This window comes from Morone saxatilis, unplaced genomic scaffold, assembly GCF_004916995.1.
Source record: "Morone saxatilis isolate NCDOM2014 unplaced genomic scaffold, NCSU_SB_2.0 Contig3, whole genome shotgun sequence".
NCBI classification, from domain to species: domain Eukaryota; kingdom Metazoa; phylum Chordata; class Actinopteri; family Moronidae; genus Morone; species Morone saxatilis.
The window spans coordinates 17,555,467-17,579,883 of NW_023339873.1; the positions used below are offsets into that span (position 1 = coordinate 17,555,467).

Here is a 24,417-nt window from a genome sequence, read left to right on the forward strand (position 1 = left end):
CCCTCCTGTCTGTTATGAAGTCTGTCCTTTACTCACACATGAAGGTTATTTACAGCCGGTACCAAGATATCACCACTGACACAACATCTGACTGCTTTGGTTCTTGGTTCTGTGTAGGGCCGATGGGTCGCGGTGGATTCGGAGGGGGTCGAGGTGGAGGTTTCGCAGGAGGCAACGGGGGCAGCGGTGGAGGAGGAGGAGGAGTAGGAGTAGGAGGAGGTCTAATGAAAACCTCTGCCTTTATCCATTCACACACAATATCTAGTCCAGACTAGGGCCTGGCACATAATGGTTCTAATACTGGGGCAATACTAGCACCAGGCTCTAATTTTTTATTTCATATTTGTCAGTCCACTTAAAAATATCACATAGGAGCTCCTGTGGCTACTCTGTGTTGTCTCACCCTGCCACGTCTTAAAGTTTAGAAGGTTGAGAATAAAATTGTATACGTAATCCCCGGGCTAGCTGCTTAAGTGTTAAAATGGGGCTAAATTAGCTGAGAGTGAATGAAGAATCTAAAGTGTGAAAACAACTTGACTTTCTTTAAGTGTCATCTCTGATTTTTTTTCTTCATATTTACATATTTCAGTAGTTGTATGAAATGTATTATTCTTCTGGTTTGTTGTTTTATTTAAAACAAAACATTGGATATTGTTTTTCTATTATTATTGTTATTGTTATTATGATTATTATTACTATTCTTAGAGACATTGCTCTTGTTTCCTTAACTGTCAGTGCTGGTGCCACTCACTGCTGCCACCCAGTGTACAGAAGGGTTTTGACTCATGCTGTGTAAAATATGAAGCAATAAGTGGAGTAATGTTTGGTGTGAGAATGGCACATCAGTCAGAGGAGTGCGAACCATTACTTTGTGTATATGCAACCTGTAACTACACAGCTAATGTACAATAATAATAAAGAAAATATAATCCCTGCAGAGGATCAACACTGTGACTCACTTAAGTTTCTGAATGAAGTGTAAAATGCGTAAGGAATAAGGAAGAAGAGAGTATAAAAGATGGAAGCTGGATGTAGTTATTGTAGAGCAACTGGGTGGAACAGATGGATGTTGACATTAGTCCAATAAATCTAATTGGATAGAAAACACATACTGTAATATAACAAACACTGCAGCTGCCCTCTCTCTTTCTGACACACACACACACACATACGTCCAAGCCTTGGTAATAAACTGTGGACTTTAGAGGGGGATTAAAGTTCACGGGTCATTCAAGTCTCAGCACCAACAGAAGGCTCCTCACATGTAAGTTTATTTCTGTTTATTTTCACTATATATTATAATGTGTAAATTAGTGATTCTGACTTGAGGTTTGTTATGCAACATGCCCTCTTTTCAAGAGCTAAAACTGACATGCTGATACAGCTTCACTTAAAATATAGACGTGTCAAGTTAGCACACATGACAGACAACATGGGGAAAAGTGTCTTTCCAAATGAAAGCACAGCAACAAAATATAGGTCTGGAATTCTACCTGTGAATTTTCCTGATCATCATAAAAGTGATACAGAATCAGAATCTGCATATAAGGGTTATTATAATAATAATAATTATGTATTTAACATTCTTAAACAGTTAATAGTGTATTATACTGCATGTTTATTAAAGACTGCCTTATATATAAGACAAGAAATATAACAGTCGGCCTATTTGATGACACAAAACTTAAAATTAGGAAAACATGGAAGTTTAGTTTAATAGTAACAAATCCAATATTATGGCGAATTACAGGTTAAATGTACTTGTGTATACTTGTATGTTTCAGAGTTGCCAGGATAAATAACACGGAATATTACATGATGTATTTATTTTGTTATTATTATTATTATTATTATTATTATTTTCATTACTACTAACGTTACTACTGGAAAAAGTGAAAAGTGACACGTTTATTTTGTAGGAGCATCCGGAAGTAGGGCTGTTTAGCTGTTTCTGTTTTCTGCTATGTGCTAACATTATGTAGCGTACTCTGAAAATATGACACACTGCATGAAACAAACGTCCTTATCCTACAGAGGCTCCTTCAACAAGACAGTTCAACCAAACGTAAGTCAACATTTAAAACCTCACACCACGTTGTTGACTTATGACGTACAGCATACGTTAACGCACGTCATTAAATTGGCTTACATTGTAACTTATTGGACGTCACGTAACGTTGTGTAGCCATAAGGGTTAGCTGCGTCACGGTCACTGTTCATCATTGGTTAGGGTTGAGATGTGTTTGCTGCCAGTCCGACACCATAGTGTTCAATCATTGTCTCTCATTTCCTCAGCTCTCAGTTTGAGCTGTTACATAATGCACACACACACACACACACACACAGCACAGTCTGAAACGCGCTCCAAATACTGATTTTAAATCTCCTTCTGTGAGGGGTTTATATTGTTTTTTGGCATTTAATTAAGAAAATAGACTAATAGTTCTATTGAACAGCAACAAACAATGATAAAAACAATACTGAACAATTACCCAGCTCTACATAAGCTCACTACAGCTTCCATAATCTACAAAATGTGTTGACATTAGCACCAGCCACCAGCCAATATGCTTTTCCATGTTAATGTGCACATTCCAGCTGCACTTGAAGGCAGCACTGGCCATGCATGGCCCACAATAGGGCAAGAAGGTTTAGTGTGGTGCCTATTAATATAATAATCTTCTCTTGAAAGATAGCTTTACTGCACTTTCATACTATATTTGGAAACTTTGGCCAAAAAATCTCAACTCGAGGTCCACTCAGTAGCTTTTTCTGGAGCTTTCAACAGCGTTTCAGCCTGCCGTTTGCTCAGCCGTCATCATTCTCAACGTTCTTCTCATCTAACACCATTTCAGTGAAATCAGGCGCACCATGGCAGAGCATTTCCACCTAAACACCCCGCTGCTGGAGAGCGTCAACATGTCCAAACGTGTGGGAACCACCGTGTACCTAAAGATGGAGAATTCACAGCCCTCCGGTTCCTTCAAGATCCGTGGCATTGGACACCTCTGCCAGCAGGTAGGCACCCTCAATCCTCTGCAGGAGTTTGAAAAAGCAAAAATAATTGAAAAGCAAATCACACACTGACTCTCTGTCATTTAGATCGAAGGCCAGTGTTACCTGATTGTGGCGTAAAAAAAAAAGAAACAAAATTGTCCTTTTTTCATTTCGTTTTTCTCTTCTGCAGCTCGCCACACAGTCCAAAGGAGTTGTCTGCGCTTCAGGTGATTTCTACTGGGACACAGCATGTTAATATGCTCAGCATTACTGCAGTAAAACATCATATGGCTTTTTTTCCAGGTGGTAATGCAGGTATGGCGGCAGCCTACGTAGCCAGAAAGATGGGCGTACCAGCCACCATCGTAGTTCCCTCATCTTCTCCTCAGCTGGTCGTTCAGAGACTCCAGGATGAGGGTGCTACTGTCAAGATTATAGGCAAGGTAGTATAGTATATGATTATATTTAAACAGCAATTCTGTCATTGTTTTCAACCTTTAGAGTAAAAGCAAACACAAGCGATTTAGAGAGAAATGAAGTGAAATCTTCCTCTCATTAGGTCTGGGATGATGCCAATGCAGAGGCTCTCAGACTGGCAGAGACGGAAGGACTCACATTTGTTCCTCCATTCGATCACCCTCTGCTCTGGTAGAAACATTCATCACAATTAAAGTTTCCAGTTTCAACCCCAAAACTGGCATTCTGCAATACTTTCCTCCAAACTGTCCCTGTGTCTCCCTCCTCATGACGCACACCCAGGCAGGGCCACGCCAGTATGATCACGGAGGTCGCAGCCTCTCTGGGTGCCGGCGCGAAGCCCGGAGCTGTGCTGGTGTCCGTCGGCGGAGGGGGGCTCCTCTGCGGGGTCGCCCAGGGCCTGAAGGACGTAGGCTGGACAGACGTACCCATCATCGCCATGGAGACGGTGGGGGCCGACTGTTTCAACGCCGCGGTTAAGGCGGGGAGGGTGGTCACCCTGGATGACATCACCAGGTTAGAGGTTAAAGGAGCTCAGATGTGTTCTGGGGTTATGAATGCGGCGGCGCTGAATTGATCCTCTCTGTCTCTCCACAGTGAGGCTAAGTGTCTCGGAGCGAAGACAGTTTGCAAGAAAGCTTTCGAATACAGCCAGTGCGGCGAGCTTACGGTCATCTCTGAGCTTGTGACTGACCAGCAGGCTCTGCAGGCGGTCGAAACATTCCTGGGTTAGTGTGTTAGTGTGTGTGTGTTGAAAGTGCATTTTAATGTTCCTCTGACAGGTAATGACTGCCCTCCTATAATAAATATATGAATAAGCAGCCTTACTTTTTTATTTTAATTGGGAACAGCAGCATCTATAACAAACTTTATGTGGCCTTCTGGATTTTAAGGGATGTAAGAAAACATTAAAAATATACGCAGTAGGCCTATATCATTTGGTTCATTTCTGTGAAGAAAAGTAAATGTAAGTTGTTATTTTTAAAGTTCAGAGTATTATTTAAGATATAAAGACCTGAACACAAGCCCTATTCACAGAGCTTTAACATCCTTGTCCTACAGGACATACAAAAGTTAAAACAACAAAAGAGCTAATCTAACACAGAAGAAAACTCTGAATTTGTTAAAAAGCTTATTAAGTCTGTCTGATTGTTATAAAAATACATAATGCAGACAGAATAGTATAAAAAGTTCCCTAAACAGGAAATAATTGGCTCAAAATTCATCCAAATCACTCGTTTTACACACACGTCCTGCAGTAATTGTGTTCACTGTTTGGATTAATGATGATATAAATGTGTAAATGTGTGTGTGTGTGTGTGTGTGCTTGTAGATGAGGAGCGTGTGTTGGTGGAGATGGCGTGTGGAGCAGCACTCGCAGCGGTCTACAGTGGATTTATACGCAGATTACAGGACGAAGGTAACGACCCTGACACCTTAGAAGATATTCAGCGCCATGCTTCTGTCTGTAATAAAATCACTTTCTGGATCCGTATTGGTTCCTCTTCATTAACAGCTCTTCCGTTTGTTGACACAACAGTGACACTGTGTTGAGATACATGACACCGTTTCAGTAATCTGACTCACAATTCGTGGTCTGCATGTGTATCAGAAGATATTTTCAGACCACAGCCATGCCTGTAAGAAATGTTTAATGTTTAATGATCATGATGCAACTTCCTGTATATAGTAACTCCCTTCAAATGAGGAGAAACTTGCTCTGCTTTAGGTCAGCTGCCGACTCTCTTGGGCCCCCTGCTGGTGATCGTGTGCGGTGGCAGCAGCGTCGACATGAAGCAACTGGCACACCTCAAACACAAACTGCAGACATAAGCTACACCGTGTGTGTGTGTGTGTGTGGAGGTGCATAGCAATAAATGTGTCTCTGTGTGGCTGAGCTAAAAGATTGCAACAGTTCAGTGAATGATGTGTGGATGGATTCATTCAGAATAAAGCTCAGTTCCTCAAATAAGAGCTACAGACATGTCATCTAATTTTGAAGCAAATGTGTTTGAATTGCTATTCATTTATGAATTAGTGCTTCTGATATTGCAATTTAAATTTCAAGTCACATGAAATATATAAACAGAATGAATTTCTTCAGTTATAAATAATTGAGTGAATATGTTTTAACCATGCTCAGCTCACTATAACCAATTACCAGGTTTCCCCACAGGGTGGTGCCACATTTCACTATTCACTATCCAGACAGAAGACTTTATGGGAAAAAAGTGTTTTCAAACAAACAACAAACATTTGTTGATGTGATTTAATCATAAATTAACTGTACTTCAGCAGTCGCAGTCTGAGGCATAACAATATATTTGTTGAAACTAATTTTGCTCTTACATTTCATATTAATTTGAAGTCACTGCTCCTAAATATGTGTGCATTTGAGTCGTCTTGCCTCTCTCTTTCTGTGGATGCATTTGCAGCCTTGGGTTGTTTTTCCGATGCAGAAATATATTTTAGATGAAAACCTTTCACACTCTTAATGCTGGATTGTTTCATGTCATTATTATAAATTTAGTAGTCCAGTCAATTTGTGTTACGTGTAGGAAGGTATTACTATGGAAACAGCTCCTCACTGTCCTGCCTGCGTCAGAGAAGCCAGTGGAAAGTGTTGCATTTAATAACCTGTTGATAGTCTTTGCCTTCTGAACTCTCAGACGGTTGCATAAGATATTAAGTTCACAAAGAGCAGAAGCAGAAAATGGACTTTATGTTAACATTGTGATCACTTGCATTACATTGTCTATTAGAAAGCACCTCAGGATGATTTATTGATCAAAACAAAAGATTGCTTTTTAAGGTATAGCGTATAAGAAAGTGGAATGAAAACAGCTCTCTTTCAGTTTCAGCTTTCAGTTACATCACATGGCCTTCATCAGTAGTGAAGTATGGAACTTAAATAGTGTTTATGTTTGAAACATAATAGTATTTATTTATGTGTAATTTTATGATATGAGAAAAAGCACGAATGACCTGGATAAACAAAAAAAGACCATTGGCAAGAAGATTTTCTACTTCTATGTAGTTATTCAGTTAGATTCCCCTTGAAATCAATGAAACAAGGCGGTGGAAACACTACCACTTTTGTCCGCAGGGGCCGCCAGAATCAACACAAAATGAAAGTTGCCTGTTGCTTTAATCAATAAAGGGAATATGAGACAGTTGGTTTGAGTTGAATTTTGAGTGTTGACTTCACTTGACAAACTACATCCAAAGACTGCACTTCTGTATATCTGTAATCTTTATAGGACCTCAGTGGAAATATCTGTTGGACTTAATTGTGTTATCTGACATCCCTGTGTGTGATTTCATTTCCTCCTCCTCATGTCAAATACTAAACTAAGGATAATGTTTCCGCCTTTGCATCACTTCTACTTCACAGTGCAGTTATGATGATCAGTGCTGACAGCCCTGGATGTAAAGTTAGATATTATGTGTTTGTTTCCCCTTCACTCCTGAGACCTTTACAAGATGTGATCTTCTGTACAGTTCTGCAGGACACACCAGCAGCTCGCTTGTTTATGGAGTCAAAGACACAACTTCCTGACCTCAGAGTCTCTGTTGAATGAGTTATTCTGCTCTGAGTTGTTTGCCTTGAGTAATAAGTAGTATTCCTCACACCTCCAGACTGACAGTATATACACTGAATGTTGTAAATATTAAAGAGCTTAAAATCTCTTACCACTCACTTGTCTCCCATATGAAATCTGTTCCACTAACAAAGATATAGAGACCGATACGTGGAGAATTTGCATTGTGGCTTGCGCACAGGAGAAGGTGTCCCTAAAGCTTTGTACATTCATCATGAATATATGTTTGACAAATTAGTTACACAACCCTGTGCACACGATGGCCTCCATTTGACATTTACAACATTTTTAAAAGCATTAAGCATAGTCTCAGATGCTTGTTGCTAAGCAATCAACACCCTTGACCGTTTGGAGTGAACACATTTAATGTAAACAAGGTGATATAGTCAGTATATTGCAAGTTATGCAACGCCTCTCGTTCAGTCACAATGTGTGGCTGAAAAACACGTACATGGCTAGACCTGCTCCTCTGAATAACCAATTTTCCCAGCAGCACTGTAGCAGCGGTAGGCTGATTGACCTGGGTGATTCCCAGGAGCACTGTTGGTGTTCACAGCAAGGTCATACATGGAGTGAACACGACTATCGTAGATGCTACTCCCTCATGTCAGACTGTGACACAAAACAGCCTCACAGTCCATTCAGAAGAGAACTGATGTGAACGAACTAAAGGGGGGATAGCAGGTGTTGTAATGGCTGTGCAGTCATCTGATTGCCTGCATTAATTGGTGATATTTACATGATGAGAAATCATCTTTTTTGCCCTTGCATGATTAAATAATAGTTGGATTATTTACGTCCTCTCCCAATAATCTACCTGCCCAGATGAATCTACCTGACCCACAGCTGTGCTCCCCCCTTTGGCGAGTGTGATTCGGGCAGCCTGCGGACGGAGAAGCTAATGGACACGCCGGCCCATTTCTATGACAACAGGAAGGAGCTGCTTTGATGAGCCCAGCAGAGGGCATTTGGGAAGAGCTGCAGCTAAAAATAGGACAAAGTAAACAAGAATGAATGGGGAAGAGACAGACAGGGAAACAGTGCAAGTCTGTGAACATGTGTGTGTGTGCAGGTTTTACAATCTTCAAGCAGCGTGTTCGCTCCGCTGCTAACATACCATATTCCAAATGTTAACGCCGTCTGTGTTTGATGTTAAATTGCCTTAAAAAGTCACGGTCACACTTCTTTTGGGTATCAATACACGCTTGGAAAACACTAGTTTGATGAGGTGTTACATAACATCTTCAGCTATTCTAACCTGGACACGGTTCACCACAGCAGGATATGAGAAAGACACTATACACACTTTATTTAGCTGATTTCTGTGCTTTTGACCATGTATTTGTTTCTAATTGATAATTCATGTATGGATTGCTGCTGGGCTAAACTTTCATTTAAAGCCAATCTAACATATTTTGGTAATTTGTTCTTCTCATTTACAAATTTATTTTAATAAGTTCAATTCAAAATGCTTTATTCGACCCCAAGGAAGTAACTCGAGGCAAACAAGCCTGCAAAAGTACGCACAGACATTTCATTTACAGATATAGCAGTCTAAAAATACAAATATGTTCTAAAGAGTTGAAGGATTAATAGCAGTGGCCAATGCACAAGCCAACAATATCCAACACCACAACGGCACATTTAGCCAAAAGAATAACAAAACGTCTATTAAACACAGTAAAAACAGTTCATTTCCATTGTAATTTAGACTGTAAGTTATCATGCCATCTTGGTACATACGGTACATCATCAGATACATTTTGTGACCAGATTCACTAGCAGGCAGTCACTTTACTATTAGTCTAAAACATGCGGTTGCACACATTTTCTGCACTTCAAATTATTCTCCAGCAAATTCTCAATTCGAAACTTGTGATGTTTCAGACTGCTGGTTCCCAGTTATGTTTATCTTTCAAACTTTTCTCTAATCTTTACTTCTTTCTGATGGAATTCTGTTTACCTTTTCAGACCACTAACATGATTTATATGATGAAATAAAGCAGCTTATAGACATGCAACCCATGACAAGAAGTCGCAAGGAGATATTGCTTCATATTAAGGGGTTACAAGCAACAATGTTTTTTGAGACCCCACAGTTCTTGGCAACGGCAGCAAGGAAAAACATCCTTTGAAGCTTGAAGTTGTCCTAATAGTTGTATTTATCTATTATTAGTGATCTCTTTGAGTCTCCGAGTAAATTAGAAGTAAACGACACCTCCGAATGTTGACATGAGGGATGAGATGGATGAGAGCAGAAATATCACACAACATTTTGCTGCACTCATAAGGTAAGGACACTGTGTAGGATGCTGCCTAGTGAGCAGAGTGCATTTGACAGCTTTCATGCAGGTAATGCCACTTAAACTGCATGCCAGATTATGTTACAAAGAACTGCTCAAAGTATACGATCTCCTGTGTAAATCCCACTTTAAAAGCGAGGCGAACACTGTAATACACAGCTCTGTTGAGGATTCTGGTTCTCAGAGAGAGGATACAGAGATTTGTGTTACAAATGCCTCAATTGGGTAACATTTGCTCATGTTTTTGACAGGGAATCACAAGGTAGAGCTCAGCAGCTGCTGTATGTATCCATGGCAACCTGATGACGGCATGGGAGTGTAATTTGAATCTCAAAATGAAAGTTAATAGATTTTATAATTCTATTGTAACAACAGGTTTTTATAAACATTAACACAATAGAACAGCTGCGTGTTTTCAGTGGGCTGAAAGAATGCACTGAAATACTCAATATACACACACAATGGACTGTGCAGTATTTACACTGAGAGATGAGCACAAACAGGCAGTAGCATTTTGCTGACTTACAAAGATAGCAATAGCAGGATAAGCTTAATTACAATTTGATTAGATAGAAATGAATGAAGGTTTAATGAACCTCAACCGGAAACGCAGTGACTGCAGCAGCACGGAGCGATTTAGATAAATACAGTGCACGGAAGGCAATAAAGTCATTACAAGATAACACGTGCAGGTTATGAGTTGTGTTTGTGTCGTAGTATTCATGCAAAAGGCAGGTGCAGACAGGGAAAAGGTAAAAACCATTACAAAGAGGTCACACTGAGCTTTCTTTCACCGAGGAGTACGATACTGGGGGTGTACAGCTTGTAGAACTGGATGCAGAATAAAAAAGCTATATTTGAATATACTTCTTCCTTCATGTTTTTACTTTATCTAAACTTCAGGGGGAAGCCCAGCAGCTATGGAAAACAACATAACGAGGATGGAACAGATATTCTCATTAACAAGACGCCTGCTGCCTGCTGTATGAATATTTAATCCCAGTGCTGTATTTAAGACCTGACCTTTAAGAGTCGCACAACAGCGAAACAAATCACCATCACATGCTTTCACATCCCTAATTATCATATTTATCATAATGCGCAGGAGTTACATTGTACTGATGTGTAACAATCTGTGTTTCTGCTGCACTTCTCTCTCCCAGAATGCTTTTCATTACCTCCAGAAAAGGTCTGTGGCAGTGACAGTGTGTATAAAGTCTGTGCTGATGGAATCTTCCTGTATGACTGCCAGCAGGGCGAGTGTAGGCAGAGGCTCTTGTTCTTTGCTTCTGAGGGGCTGACACAAACACTTACTGTTGATTTTCAGAGCGCCGGTCTGTTCTCAGGAATCACAGCTCTGCTGGTTGCTTTTCCAGCCGTCAGCAATCGGGGGCTGATTACCAGCTGCAGGTAGTGGGTGAACTAGCAGCACTGAGTCACATGAAGTAGGACAGAACCACAGCTAAAGAGAGCTGATATTGCCTCAAGTACATAGTAAAATATGCCATAAAATAATGCTTCTACTTCTTAATACTAACTCACAAAGATTTGCTAGGCCATTAAGAGACATAAAGACATTAGCATAAGGAGCATTATCTTCTAATATGGCTTAATATTGTAGCATAGCCTACTTATAAATTATTTTTTTTGTTGTTGGCTGAACTATGTATTTTTTTGGTTAGCATCATTATTGAGCTGGATTAGCATTTAATGCTGTATTAGCATCTAATTCAGCTTAATGATGTAGTTGTATGTTAAATGTAATTAATTTTCAGGTTCACTAAACAGACTTAAATTATTAGGATAATGTATATTAATACAGAAGAAGTTAATTAAAGGAAAATGTCTTCTATTAAGGAGATATCACAAAAGTTAGGTCAGCTAAGCTAATTTATTAAGATGTATTAGCATTGTATAAGTAGCCTAGTGGTGAATACAGGCTAACAACACTGCTTCATTGTGACCAAAATCACACCGTATTTAACATTAGCTGTGCTGCAACATAAAAATATGAACAAAATATAAAAATAATGCATCTACAATAACATTTGATACAGTATAACAATGTAGCTAAATTAAATTAACTTTCCAGTTGACTTGGCTACATTATATCACATTGCATAGGCTATCTTGCTAATACAACCAAATTAGCTAGATGCTGTTACTAAGTACTGACACAGATGTAATAAAGTTTTTAACCTATTTTAGTAGAATTAAAGGAACCTGGGGTGGTTAAACTATTGCTGTATTAAATGTTAATAGACCTTTACTGAGTTATGAAAAGTGTAAGTTATGTTACTGTCAATGGCTCAGGCTATGTAATATTTTCTCCTAGCTGTAAATTATGGATTAGATATCCGCACATCGCTTGTTTCCGACACTTCGATTCCTGCCCGGTGTTTTATGGACTGTACCACACCACGAATCTCCCCCCGCCCCTCACTCTTGCAGTGGGCCGCTCCCCCTTCTTCACCGCCCGCTTTGGTGGAAGCCAAAACAGAACATCATGGCGATTGATGGTAAGTAGGCCAATAACGTCTCTCCTTCCCTCGTAATTAACTTCCACTGGTAATAATACATGTCACAGCTGAATTCTTTCAACCAACAAGTGCAAATGGTTCCAGGAGCGTGGTGCTCGCTGTGGCTGGAATCAGTGAAAGTTATTTTTAAAAAAGCGGTGATTTTCCATCGGTGTGTGTGAGAGTAGAAGAGCCGGGGAGGAGTGTTGAAGCGGCGGTCGCTCGGTGTGTCTGTAACGGCGGTGCTGAAGGAACAGCTCCGCTTTGAGAACTGCTGCATACCGTTTATTTGAACGGAGAGTAACCGAGGCGGTGTCATGTGTCTGCTCGCTGGCTGCTTATTCTGCTGTGGATTTGATGTAACTCTGGCTGTGGTTTGGTTATCGTTGATAAAGCCGGCTGGCCGTTTTGTAGCCTCCGCCGCATGTCGGTACTTTACAACTTGGGTTAAAGGGAGCAAACCTCTCATTCAGTGGGTGCTGTTGTTAGGGCACACTGTGAAACCGTGCCAACTTTTAGACCAGGACAGTGTGCTTTGGAAAGCTCTGGTCCGGCTTTGGGATATCTAAAACATTAAGTTTAACATGCGGTTGAGTTACTGTGTAATAAATACTTTGCTGTATGATGTTGTGGTTGAGCTGTGTGTTTGTGGGCTGCACACTGAGCAGATATGTGCTTTTACTCTTCACCTGTCTCTGCTTATGTAACTTTGCAGCTTTTAAGCAGCTTTTCTGCTTATTTTATCTGTTTGAATATCATAATGCTTGCAGCGGTGGAATACATACTGCCCTTTAAATGTAACTGGAAATAGGCCATCACTAAGCTCAATGATAAATGACCTGCTTTGTAATAATAGAGAGTGGTAATCTTTTTTCCTTTTCAGTCAGAATGAAAAATATCATCCACTTATGCCTAAAGTATATTTTGAATCGCTTTGTATGAAATAACGCACACGAGATAATTGATGGTGACCAGGATAAAACACAGAAATGCGGTTAGATATGAGAATATAGGCGTCATTTTTATATGCTGATGTCTTCGGGATGTTTCCCAAAATAAATCAGTGTCAGTGCTTTAATTGGTCTGTTGTACATGGTGTGATTAGATGACAGGGTTTTAAAATGTTAAAGTCACGCTGAAAGATTTAATACATTTTTTCATAATGGAGTTATTATTATATATCGTTTCATAGACCCACAGTCTGGTCCGGTTGTTTTTTGTGTGTGTGTTTTCTAGCTTTACTTATGAGTGGGCAGTAGAGAGGTGACAAAAGGTGAGTGGGAGAGAGAGATGACATACAACAAAGTTTCCTAGCCGGAATCGAACGGGGGGATGTTTTAATCACAGTACATGGTATGCATTTGAACGCCCCCAACCTGTAAAACTTTAGATGTCTTTGGAGGAAGAGGAAGAATAATAGGGCAGGAGGAATACAGGACAGCAGGGTTCACCTCTAGAAACCAGCACAGTGCTGTGAACTATCCAGTGCCTGCTGTAAACTAGGCAATACGCAAGCGAACCGCAGCATGTAGGCCACAAGTGCCGTCGGTGCAGTTATAGGAAGTACCAGAGACTAAACACTGTGGATACAACCTATGACGAAGGCATCAAGTGAAAACAAATTTAAACTGAATGCCAGTCACACCTAGAGTTTGGTTTCTTTGGTATAAACCATAGCGAATACTAACATCACACTTTTTTATCAAGTGATCCAGGACTTCAGTGGTCAGTTTTGCATGTAAACATTTTACCATTGACGGGAGCTGCTGTCTTTTTACCTATCTTTACACAATGAATTATTTCCCCCAAGACTGAGTCTTTTTTTCTGCATGTTAAAGAAGAGCACATGAAGAAATAGCTGAAAAGGAGCATCTCATAACCACAAATTCTGGATCAGGATTTCACTTTTAATAAACGACAACAAATGCTACGAGAGGCAGCCCTGCATGGCTTCATCTCACCCTGCCTCATCTGTGGCAGTCTCACTACCATCAAACCTCCTCCAGTTGATCACACAGCCACACCTCGCCTGAGTTAGATGCTCGTTCTACCCCGCCCACTGACCTCAACTTCCCGCCACATTAGTCAGCACAGTGGCGTTTCCTGAAAGGCCATGAATATAGAGGCCCCAGTCAGCGATATTTCACCGAGATTTATGCAGCAGCTGTGGGGCTGACTGACACCTGCAGCACCCAGAGGCCGGGCCACCAACACCAGTGGGAGGCTGTGTTTCTGTCTGTACTTGTGACGTTAGGTTGGATGAACATCATGAGGTGTCACAGGAACACTTTGTTTCTGCCAGACATTTTAGAGCAAATCATTCATTTTGATGTTATGATGTTTTGTTGTGGCTGCGTGGATCAGCGTTTACTAGTAATTATGTTGTTTGACAGGTGCTATTATTTAGAGTGCACCTTGTAACATTTAGAGTTTACATGCATCTCAATACAACTGCTGATGTTACTCTGCAGTACGCCGCTGACAACTGTATTTTCATTACGATTAATCTGAATAACGGACTTGTGTAAAAAACAAATGATAACATAATTTTCAGAGACGCCCAGCGTGGATGTCTTGCTTGTGACAATGAAATATGACAAAGACAAACAGAAACGTCTCACATGTGGGAAGCTGGAACAGCAGAATATTTGACATATTTGCTTGGAATTGCTGCTAATAATTTTTCTGTCAATATCAGTTCATCATTTCAGCTCTAAAGCAAATGTTTTACATACATGATTGGGAGATAAAAGAAGGAAATGTGATGGAAAGTAAAAGCATTGCAAGCATTGCATTAGGTTTAAAGGATGTCTGTGACATGAGGCAACCGCCTCAAGCGTGACCCACAAATTCTAGCTTGCTTGATGCCTCAAGGTTTCTGTTTTAGCAGCTATTTCCTTTAGTAATGTGATCAATGACATTCGGTTGTGTGATTGTTTGTTTTGCTAATTCAGACTGTGCGTCGTCGGAATCATCAGCTTAAAACTTACCATTATTAATGCATGCTGCTTTAAATACCAAATATATCAGAGCTTCTTAAGCTTCTTAATTGGATATACACAGCAGGCTGTCTGGGAAAAGATCACTGAGTGACTTAACTAAGCTTGCGTACATGAAAGCTTTTTTTTGTCAATCGAGTGACTGCAATATAAACCAAAATCCAGCTTTTAAAAAGTTCAAAATTGAACTGCTAAACTGCTGAACCTAATTTGTTTTGAAAGATGGAGGATTTCACAGAAATCTGGATTTTCTTGTACACATGTTAGTATATCAACAGTGCGGAGCTCCATGCATCAGCTCCTGTGACAAGCTGTAGACAGATCGACCGCAGGCCCAAATGGATTTCACATATCCTGGTTAAGCCTGGGTTTCTAGCCAGCCGATCGAAGGCAGCCCCAACTCACTTTGCTTGGTTTTCTCAGTGTGTGTGGTGTGTATGATGAAGTCTTGTCGAGTCCTGAGCTGGTGCCAAGTACAGAGTAGGCAGCCCAGGAGGTGTTTAGCTGTGGAAATATTATGTGTGGAAATGACAGCAGCAGAGAAGCTCTCCGTGCTGACATTTTGACAGTATCTTTCAAAATCTTACTGAAATGCCTGCCGGGTCATTTGTCCTCTGGTGCCTTTGTCAACCAGTTAGCTAAATCCAATGAGAATTATGTGAGTGTCTTAGTGGTGGATCGCATATGTTGTTTAGACTGACAGAAATACAAACAGTACACGGTTTTCTCGAAACATTAAGGCTGTGTCCTCCATGAACCCTGATGCTTCCTGTCAAGGATTGCTCAGCTTCTCTCCCCTCCTCCTCCTCCTCCTCCTCGGCATGGCTCTGTTTGTTTTGGAGAGCGAGAAACAGGATATAAGGCGATAATAGCCAATATGTCTTCGGACCATTTGAGGCAGCGTGTGCTATGAGACATTGCAACTGCAATAGAGCAATACATTACTTTCAAAGTGAAACTAAGTGAACCTGCTCCTGCTGTGGGCCATAAATCAAACCAGGACATTTCAGCGTCAGCGAAGAGGCTGCCAGTCTAAACTTACAGTCACAGTCTGAATAATTATGATGCTTGAGATTAAAGCTGCTCTAATCAATATTTGTCTATTACATTAACACTGAAATGACTACGTATAAGGTAAAAGGTGCAGTCTGCAGTTCCCCTCAGCTCTACGGAGCATTTTGGCATTTTCCAGCTGATTGTTTTAGCAACTTTAGCAAAAAAAAGCTCTGGTAAATCCACTAGGGGAGTAAGAAAAAAGAAAGAAAGAAAAAAAGTTTTTTCTATTTAGGATGTAATCATTTATTCATTGTATGTACCTGAGGTAGAGAGTAGAGCTCCATGTAGGTCAGCAGGATTGGCACTGTATGCTGACGATGATGGATATTATCTGTGGAATCTATAAAACAGATGAACCTAAAGGGATGACATGTATACACGATCTCCTGTTGAACTGGACCCAGAACTCATTCTTTAGTGCAGTTTCAGACTCGTCTCTGTAACTGCGTGTTTGCTAATGTTGCTCAGTGGATTGCTCCCAGCACTTTTCTGCTCTGGACCTCAGACGTTTGATCTGTTGAGGTTTTGATGAGAAGAAAGAACAAACCCTCACAGTGTGCTATTAACCCATGGGCACAGCAGACACAGTAAGATTGATTGCACATCCACTGCACTGACTCAACAACATATCAGGGCTTGGTCTGGTTGAGACAGAGCGAGGGTTTTTGTGCAGTTTACTTATTGATCAGCTCTCCAGTTGACACATGGCAGGGGATGCAGGGAGTTGGCTGGCAAGAAACAAAGGGACATAAAAAGCTCAGAGAGAAGGAAAAGTTAAAATGCATGTATCACTTGGATTTTTTACTCCTGTATCATTGTCTAACGGCTTGTTTGCATGCTCAGGCTATTATCAGCTTTACAGTATTTGTGAAATGAATGTTCTGCTTCTAAATTGGGTATATTTGGCTGTGTCAGTTCTAAAAATAAGGTATCAGTTGCACTACTTTTAAAGTGTGTTTCCATTGCTCAGGGCTATGAATAGTGCCTGTAATATAGAGATAGTTACTCACTTAACTAAAATTGTGCAATATATATTATCTATGTTTTTTTTTTTAATATAAAAGTTTTATATCTGCATATATTTCTTTGACTGTACATACTGCCTCTCCTCTATTTCTGTTGTGCTATGTGTAACGTAATTTCATTTTGATGCAAATCCAAATGACAAATAAAGTCAGTCTAAGTCTAAGTCACTGCTGTTCTCACAAGAAAACCCTGTGCAACAGTGTCTGTGGTACAGATGTAGTCTGAGGAAACTGTTGCTGCTGTATGAACCTACAGCTGAACTGTCGGGTAAGCTGGCTAATCTTTGACATCCTCCATCCTCCACTTGCTAATTGGCTTAGCTGGAGCTTACCCTGAAGTCGCTCCTCCGTGCCTGTCATTATGACAGCACAAACACTTTTCATGAAGACCCTGATGTAACACAAACCTTCCCTCTGCCGCTTTCAATAAAGAGACTTGAGTGATTTTCATGTAAATGGTTGCTGACAAGGAATTTGTTCCATGAATCAATTATTGCTGTTATTGAGAGGATATAAAGTGACAGAAGCTGATCTGTTTTATTGATGAGGGTAGAAATTAACTAGCTTAGTTTCCTAAGTTCAGTCTATTGTTAAATCATTCCCGATTGCTTACCTTTTATTAATAGTATTAAAGCTGCACTAATACATATTTTAATATGAAGAAATGAGTGAGATGAAAAATGAATAGTGATTTCAATTGTGGTATCAAGGTGCAAAGACGTCTGTTTGACTTCACAAAAGGAAATGTGCATTGTTTTGCGCAGTTTATACCATACTTCTGAAATAAAACAGGATTCTGTAATTTGATAAAGAAAATATGAATGTATGTCATAATTCAGTCTTCAGGATCATTTTGTTAAAATAATAGAGAAGGAAGCATATCGTGAACCCAGTATCGAGTGCTGAGCTGAGTGTATTCTTACAGTCTGCAGCTTGAGTTTGAAACTTAATGGGGGCAGCACCACAAGTTTGTTTCCCCGAGTTTCTTTCTACCACAGCACGTTCTCTCCACTGACCTCAAACAATCAAATATCTCTGTCGGGTCAATTTCTTCAGCCCAACTTTCTGTGTCACGGACTCAGTCCTTCCTTCTCTCCTGAACCCAGACGCGTTAGCCTCAGCAGCCTGATTAGAGGGGGCAGGCAGAGGAGATTCCTCCAAGAAACTGGGACGATTCCTAAAAATGCTACCGGCCTGGCCCCAGACGTCTGCATGAGGGAAGACTGTGTCCACAGACTTCACCTTGATTTAGTTTCCAGAAGTGAGACTTTTTCTCTGGCGAAGCCAAGGTTGAGGAACGAGAACTCAGAAACTGGTGCTTCAGATTGATTTCTGTCAGACTCAAGAGGAGATCATGTGAACCTCTCCATGTACTGACAAGAGCCGGTACTCTGTTTTCATTGTGCTCTCTGAAGCTTCACAAAAGCCTCACTGCAGAGGTCTGCTAAACTAGCTTATTGCTTATAAATCCACAACATTTTCATTTTCAAATTTTGTAGTCTTCAACCCCAACTGACGCTGACTCAAATGAATATCACTTGAGGAAACGTATCACAGACTTCACACAGCTCCCTCTGGAGCCACAAAAGGTTTTATTAAGTTTTTTCACATAATGCAGTAGTCACCTGTAAACAGAATTTGTGTAACATTGGTGGATTTCCCCTTTAAGAATGACACATTTAAAACATTTACTGACTCTTACACCTTCTGTGTTTGGAGGTCCTTGCTAACAAAGAACGAATTTTGTAGATTTTGCAACAACTTTCTGCCTACATTAGGTATTAATGACTATAATTTGGCTGTTTGTTCATATTCAGTTTTCCCATGAATGCATTAATTTACCTAATTAGAATTTGCGAGTGTGTTTCGCTGTAGAAATCTAGGTAATGAAGGCGAGACACAAGGGAGTGAAAATGGTCCTGTGCCTATGAGGAAACACACTTGGGATACCAATAGCAGAATACAATAGCATGGAATGACATCTTTGGTATTGAACGCTATGTAGAAAAACTTGGCCGCTGGTTAAAGGAACTTCAATCCCCAGAATATTTAGAAGATGGGGGGGAGAGATTGCTTGTGGTGCGATATGAGCAATATGAGCAGCACTGTGTACCGTATTCAAGAGCACATGCAAGAAAATGTTATTTTTGACAAGTATGGTGTGTGGTGAGTGAAAGAGGAGTGAAAGAGCACAGGGAGCTTCCTCCCACACACAGCTGCTGTATCGATCTGCTGGACAACAACTCGGCTTTCAGCTCCCAGTTTGGCAGGAAAGATCTGCAGACAGTCTTGTCATGTTGCGGCTCAACTTCCTTCGATGGCTGTGTTTACATGCGGTAACGTGGCTATCGGCCACACATTGTTTTATGTCTTACTGAGGTTTGTATTTACATGAACCGTTGGACAGTTTTCCTGTGGCCATTAGTGAACTAATTAGCCGACCAATTTCCTGTAACAGTAGGTTACTTCCTTTTACATGGGAAACGAATGATTCAGTTTTTATGTTACCGTAACAACAGTAGTGCAGCAGTAACTGTAAGTAAGGAGTTTGATAGCAACTGAGTACATGGCAGCTGAAAGTTTTTACAGCCAGCTTTACTTGAGTCACAGGATTTAGACTGTTAACAGTGAAAACATAGGCAGAGATTGTGTCTTATCTGAAGCCTGGTTGAGTTTCTTGCCTTTTACTCTTAAAGACGTTGATACATACAGTGGAGTTTTAAAAAATCCAATAAACTTATCATTTGTTAAGGTCTAGGGCAGTCCATTAATATGTATGCATTTTATGAATATGACCTATTCTTTCCCATGGCCAGAGACTGTACCCAAGAGGTTTCATTGGAATGTAAAATATTGAGCTGCTCAAAAACTCATTTGAAAGACAGTAAAAGTAAAAGAACATTTTGTCAAGGTAAAGGCACAGTCTTTTAATTCAGCGCTGGAAGCATTGCTTTAACTCTGCAAGTTTACATTTTTCCCTCCCTCGATCGTCGACCCCCCGAATAGCGTCAGTACATCAAGATTTTTAGTTGTTTAAGGCTGTAACTAATGATTATTTTATTATTATTAGGGTTGGAACATAGATCGACAGATAAATGGAAAGCCTGCTTAGCTCCCTCTTCACCACAACGGTCTAGTTAAATGGCACAGCTGGATTTTTCTACTGTGTATGGATTGTACTCTCCTACAGTTGGCAAAACAAATATTTGTGGATGTCTGATGCCCGTTGGATTAAAAGTCTTGTCTGGTAAAAGCTTTTTGTCAGATAAGACAGGAATAGATTGACACACAAAAAAAAAAATCATTTCCACGAACCCTACATGGCTGATTCATTCATAGATACGTCATCACGCGGTTCAGATGTTAGCCTGGTATGAAAGATGACACGAGGCAAAGGTCATGTGTCACTGCGACCCTTACACCACTGTGACACCGCTGGTTTCAGTGCGTTTAGCCTTTTGTATCAGAGCTGCACAAATCTTACAAGTGTCACAGCTGATGGCAGCCGGAGCTATTTGAGACCTCAACCTGTAGACACATCCCAGAGGCCGCCGCAGAGCTCCGAGACTGGGAGGGCTTCACAAGTGTGAGTAATAGTTCTGAATTATAGTCACTGTCTGGAAGCCCGTCTGGTATAGAAAACCAGGGTGAGCTTTTCGTAGACGTCCTCTGTCTGAATAATAGGTATCTACCTCATGATAATCTGGTGCTGTGATGGACACTCACACCCCTGCAGCTGCCACCCACTGGGTCCAGGCCACTGAGCTGTCACAGTGTTGTATAAGAATTCAGAGCGACAGAGGACCAGTGTGGAAACCACCGCCAGACACTGCTCCTGATGCCGGGCTCTGAAATACAACTCTTTCAAATTCTATATGTGAAGGTGTCACTTCAAGAATTAGTACTTTGATTTGTAAAAGAAATACAACATCAACACGCTGTTTATGGCACATTTTACTTCTTTTCCAAAGCAGAATTTTAATGTCATATGTTATTTTTGTATTTATGTTGTTTTTTTTTGTACAGCAATGACTGGCTGTCAGTTCTTCGGTCCACCACTTCCAGACTTAAATATCCCGACAACTATTAAAGTTATTGCCCTGACATTCATGTTTCCTAGAGGATGAATCCTGATCCCCTGGCCTTTTCTCTTGTGCCACCATGATTGTTGACATTTGTGGTTTTGAGTGAAATGTCTCAACAACTATTGGATAGGTTGTCATAAAATATGGTATGGTCATTCATGTCCTCCTGGGGGAGGTCATAGGAGGACATTCTAAACTAAGACGGTGAACATGATAAGCAATATACCTCCTAAATATCAGCATGGTTGCATTGCCAGACTTTAATTCAATACTTACTCCTAAACTTCCCTTAAGTGGTTTGCACATGGGCATGTGAAAACTCCCTCACTCATATGACCCAAACTTGAACCCAAATCTAAAATATGGGTTCTGTAAAATATCACATCTTTCAATCAACAAGGTAATTTAATTAATTTGGTAATTAGTCTGTTCAGTTCTGTTAATGGATCTCTGAATGTTTTGGACAGTCATCATAGCACTTTAATGTCTCTCCAAAGTTCAGTCCAGCCTTGTGTTTTTTATGTAACCATCATACTGATACAGGAGTGCATGGATGCTGCCAAGGATTGTGCTAAGATTAGAAGACACCCTCTGCATCCAGAATTTGCCCATGGTTGAGGATCATTGAGCTGTGCCGGCTTTAGAACAATGCTTTGTGGAGTCAGATCACACAGACAGAACGACACCGCTTTCCCCAAACTCCCAGAACACTTTACTCAAGCAGTTTCACCATCAAACCATCAGCGGGTTGCATTTAAATGGCATCTGAGGATATTGTGAAATACCTCAGCACTTTATCTCTGCTGCCTGGCGCAGCTCCTGATGGCGATAAGCAAACTCAACGAACAGTGACACGAAAATGCACAATCAAGGACATGATTTCATCACGCTGTGGGGTTTTTAAATGTCAGAGATGCTGTAGAATGCAGCAGCTTTTGATAGATCTAGTCAGTCCATTCAGAATAAATAAGCAGTTTAATAAAAGAAGTATTTTGGTATTTTGTTGTAGTCAAGGTTGACAGAAAATCTCTATTTCAGACTGTGTTTTTGTTGTGTTTTATCCAACTAATATTACGGCCAGTTGTCCAGAACCATACAGTCTAAGAATTAGTTTATTGAAACAAAAGGTTGTGTGGAGTGATGGTAGGATGAAATGAGGACAGTTTTTATGAACGAGAGGATGAAAGCTGGCATGTTATGTTGATGAATCCAGGGAAAATCAGTTAGTCAGGGTGGGGGGTAAGTGGGCCACGTCTCATTTATAGGGCACTAAAAGAAAAGGTTTAACATCTGCTTGGCTTTTATGCTTTCTTGCAGTAAGTTGGTGAAATGATTTATCTCACTGTCATACAAGCTAAAACCAGGAGATGGTAAGATTAGCTTAGCACAAACACTGGAAGCAGAGGGAAACAACTAGCCATAACCTGTAGTTTTTAAGATTTGTTTACGCCGTTACAGGTGATGGTTGGTAGATTTTGTTACTTGGTGCAGTACCTGCTCTCCCCGAGTCCAGTCTTTATGCTAAGCTAACCGGCTGCTAGCTGAAGCTTCGTATTAAACAGACAGATATGAGAGTGGTGTCAGTCTTCTCATCTTTTTCTCAGCCAGGAAGTTCATCTGTTTCTTTAAGGGCTCTTTCCCCTCTTTAGTTATGTTTTCTGAGGGAGAGGAAGGTTTTCTGCAAAGAAGGTACTAATTAAAGAGTTGAAGAGAATGCTTTGAGACGGGAGAGATGTAAGATGAGACAAAGGATGAAAAGAGGTTTGAGTTATGTACACCTACTAAGGCTGGGACAGGTAATTATTACTGGAAACGAGTGTGGTCTAGCTTGTTAAATGACATTCTACATAACCCCACGCTCAGCCTCTGAATAGGAGCTGTGTATAACTGCTACTGACCACCCACGTCAGAGTGTTACCATCCAGTCTCTGTCAGTGTCTTATATCTGTGTTGTTCTCATCCTTTTCTTGGAATTTGTCTTTGTTCCAGCATATTTAAATGTGTTTCCATGATGTCTTGTTTTGTCTTTCGCTCCCTCCATCACGGTGTGGCTCATTGAAACTGCATTGTCTTTCCAGGTGGCGAGCGTAACTGTGGAGTACATGAGCTGATCTGCGTCAGAAAAGGTAGGGCAGATCAGAGCTCTGGGAGGTTGACCTTCGACCCCTCACTGCACCTCCCACTCCACCTTTCTCATCAGCATTTGTCACTGTTACAGTGTCACCGTTTACACACGTCCTTGTTCTCCCGTTCCACCGTGTTCAGGTTGTGCTGCCTTCACTGCTGCTGGCCTGTCATTGTTTTGTTGTGTGTGTTCACTGCCGCTTGTGTCCATTGCCTTTCTAGAACCGTCAGTGGCTCTTTTTTATCCTGTTTTAAGCATGAGTACCTCCGCAAATTTCAATTCATAGTTTTGGAACTTCAGTTCTGGTAGAGACCTTAAATCTCTAGTCAGACTAGAGTTAAGTGTGTTCCTGGTATTTGTGTAACAAGTCAAAACTTAACATGCACACAGCCTGCAAATAACAGTGTAATATTTTGTACATATATGGTACAATTGAAATATTTACTGGGTATCTACTTGAAGGTACAAGGGATACAGGAGGGACATAGAGCCAGTAGGTATTAAATAATTACAGGGTACACACAGGGGTTTGTCTATATGTCCTCCTAAAAGGAGCCATAGTAAATGTGATGCTTTAACTTAGTAAAAAAAAACATATATTTATTATATACCTTTATAAAGAAATTACATTCATACTTACAAAAATAATAAAAATACATTTTTATAATTTTTTATATACATTTGTATATACTGTTTATGGTGTGATATGCTAAGACATAAAAGCTGGTTCTCTAACATTAGTTTTGGTTGTCCAAGAACACTACATCACTGTTCCCCCAGTATTTTATCATCATTTTAAAACCATGCACATACTGTTTTTCACAGCTATAACTTTAAAGGCACAACATCCTCTCAGGTTTAGCCTAATGTTTTATTCCCAAGCAAAAATAATTGACATAAAAACATTTTATCATTTATTTAACCATTGTATCCATTATTACTGTAACATTTACTGTATGCCATAATTGTTAAGTGAGTACTGAGACGGTAATTTGTTACATCTTGTCTTCTTTACCCGTATATTTATTTGATGATCTGTATATATTAAATGATTGTTATTATTATAATATGTAGTCCTGCAGTTTTATTATTGTGGGTCTGTATGAATTAATTTTGTAAAAAGCCCTAAAAGGGTAAACTACACTCCACTATGGGAACTTGTAAAGTTATAATTTGCAGCATTCACATATAAGTACATGTTCTAGGTCACCGTGGTGCTGCAACTGTAA

At 40.3% G+C, this 24,417-nt stretch overlaps 2 protein-coding genes across 3 annotated transcripts in view; both read left to right on the forward strand.

Moving 5' to 3' along the window:
• The first annotated feature begins 1,152 nt into the window (after positions 1 to 1,152).
• sdsl (serine dehydratase-like) lies at positions 1,153 to 6,650 on the forward strand. 2 transcript variants are annotated; one of them, XM_035674702.1, is made up of 9 exons: positions 1,153 to 1,264; positions 2,856 to 3,018; positions 3,188 to 3,224; positions 3,301 to 3,440; positions 3,557 to 3,645; positions 3,757 to 3,990; positions 4,072 to 4,202; positions 4,808 to 4,894; positions 5,204 to 6,650. In XM_035674702.1, exons 2-9 carry the CDS (start codon positions 2,872 to 2,874, stop codon positions 5,305 to 5,307), a joined length of 969 nt encoding a protein of 322 aa, XP_035530595.1. In that variant the 5' UTR covers positions 1,153 to 1,264; positions 2,856 to 2,871; the 3' UTR covers positions 5,308 to 6,650. The 2 variants fall into 2 exon arrangements, with proteins under 2 accessions (XP_035530595.1, XP_035530594.1); XM_035674701.1 differs by lacking the exon at positions 1,153 to 1,264 and adding an exon at positions 1,926 to 2,065.
• A 5,132-nt stretch (positions 6,651 to 11,782) lies between these two features.
• Positions 11,783 to 24,417, forward strand: part of LOC118336954 (synaptotagmin-14-like) — a 42,436-nt gene continuing 29,801 nt past the window's right edge. The window contains 3 exon segments of the mRNA XM_035673725.1: positions 11,783 to 11,865; positions 11,867 to 11,898; positions 23,142 to 23,189. Of these exon segments, the coding sequence (XP_035529618.1) occupies positions 11,783 to 11,865; positions 11,867 to 11,898; positions 23,142 to 23,189 (163 nt within the window).

Excerpts from the sequence above, each read along its gene's own strand:
- sdsl (XM_035674702.1), top strand. The coding sequence starts at position 2,872 with ATGGCAGAGCATTTCCACCTAAACACCCCGCTGCTGGAGAGCGTCAAC. Across the intron at positions 3,019-3,187 it reads TTGGACACCTCTGCCAGCAG|CTCGCCACACAGTCCAAAGG; the intron begins GTAGGCACCCTC and ends TCTCTTCTGCAG. Across the intron at positions 3,441-3,556 it reads CTGTCAAGATTATAGGCAAG|GTCTGGGATGATGCCAATGC; the intron begins GTAGTATAGTAT and ends TCCTCTCATTAG.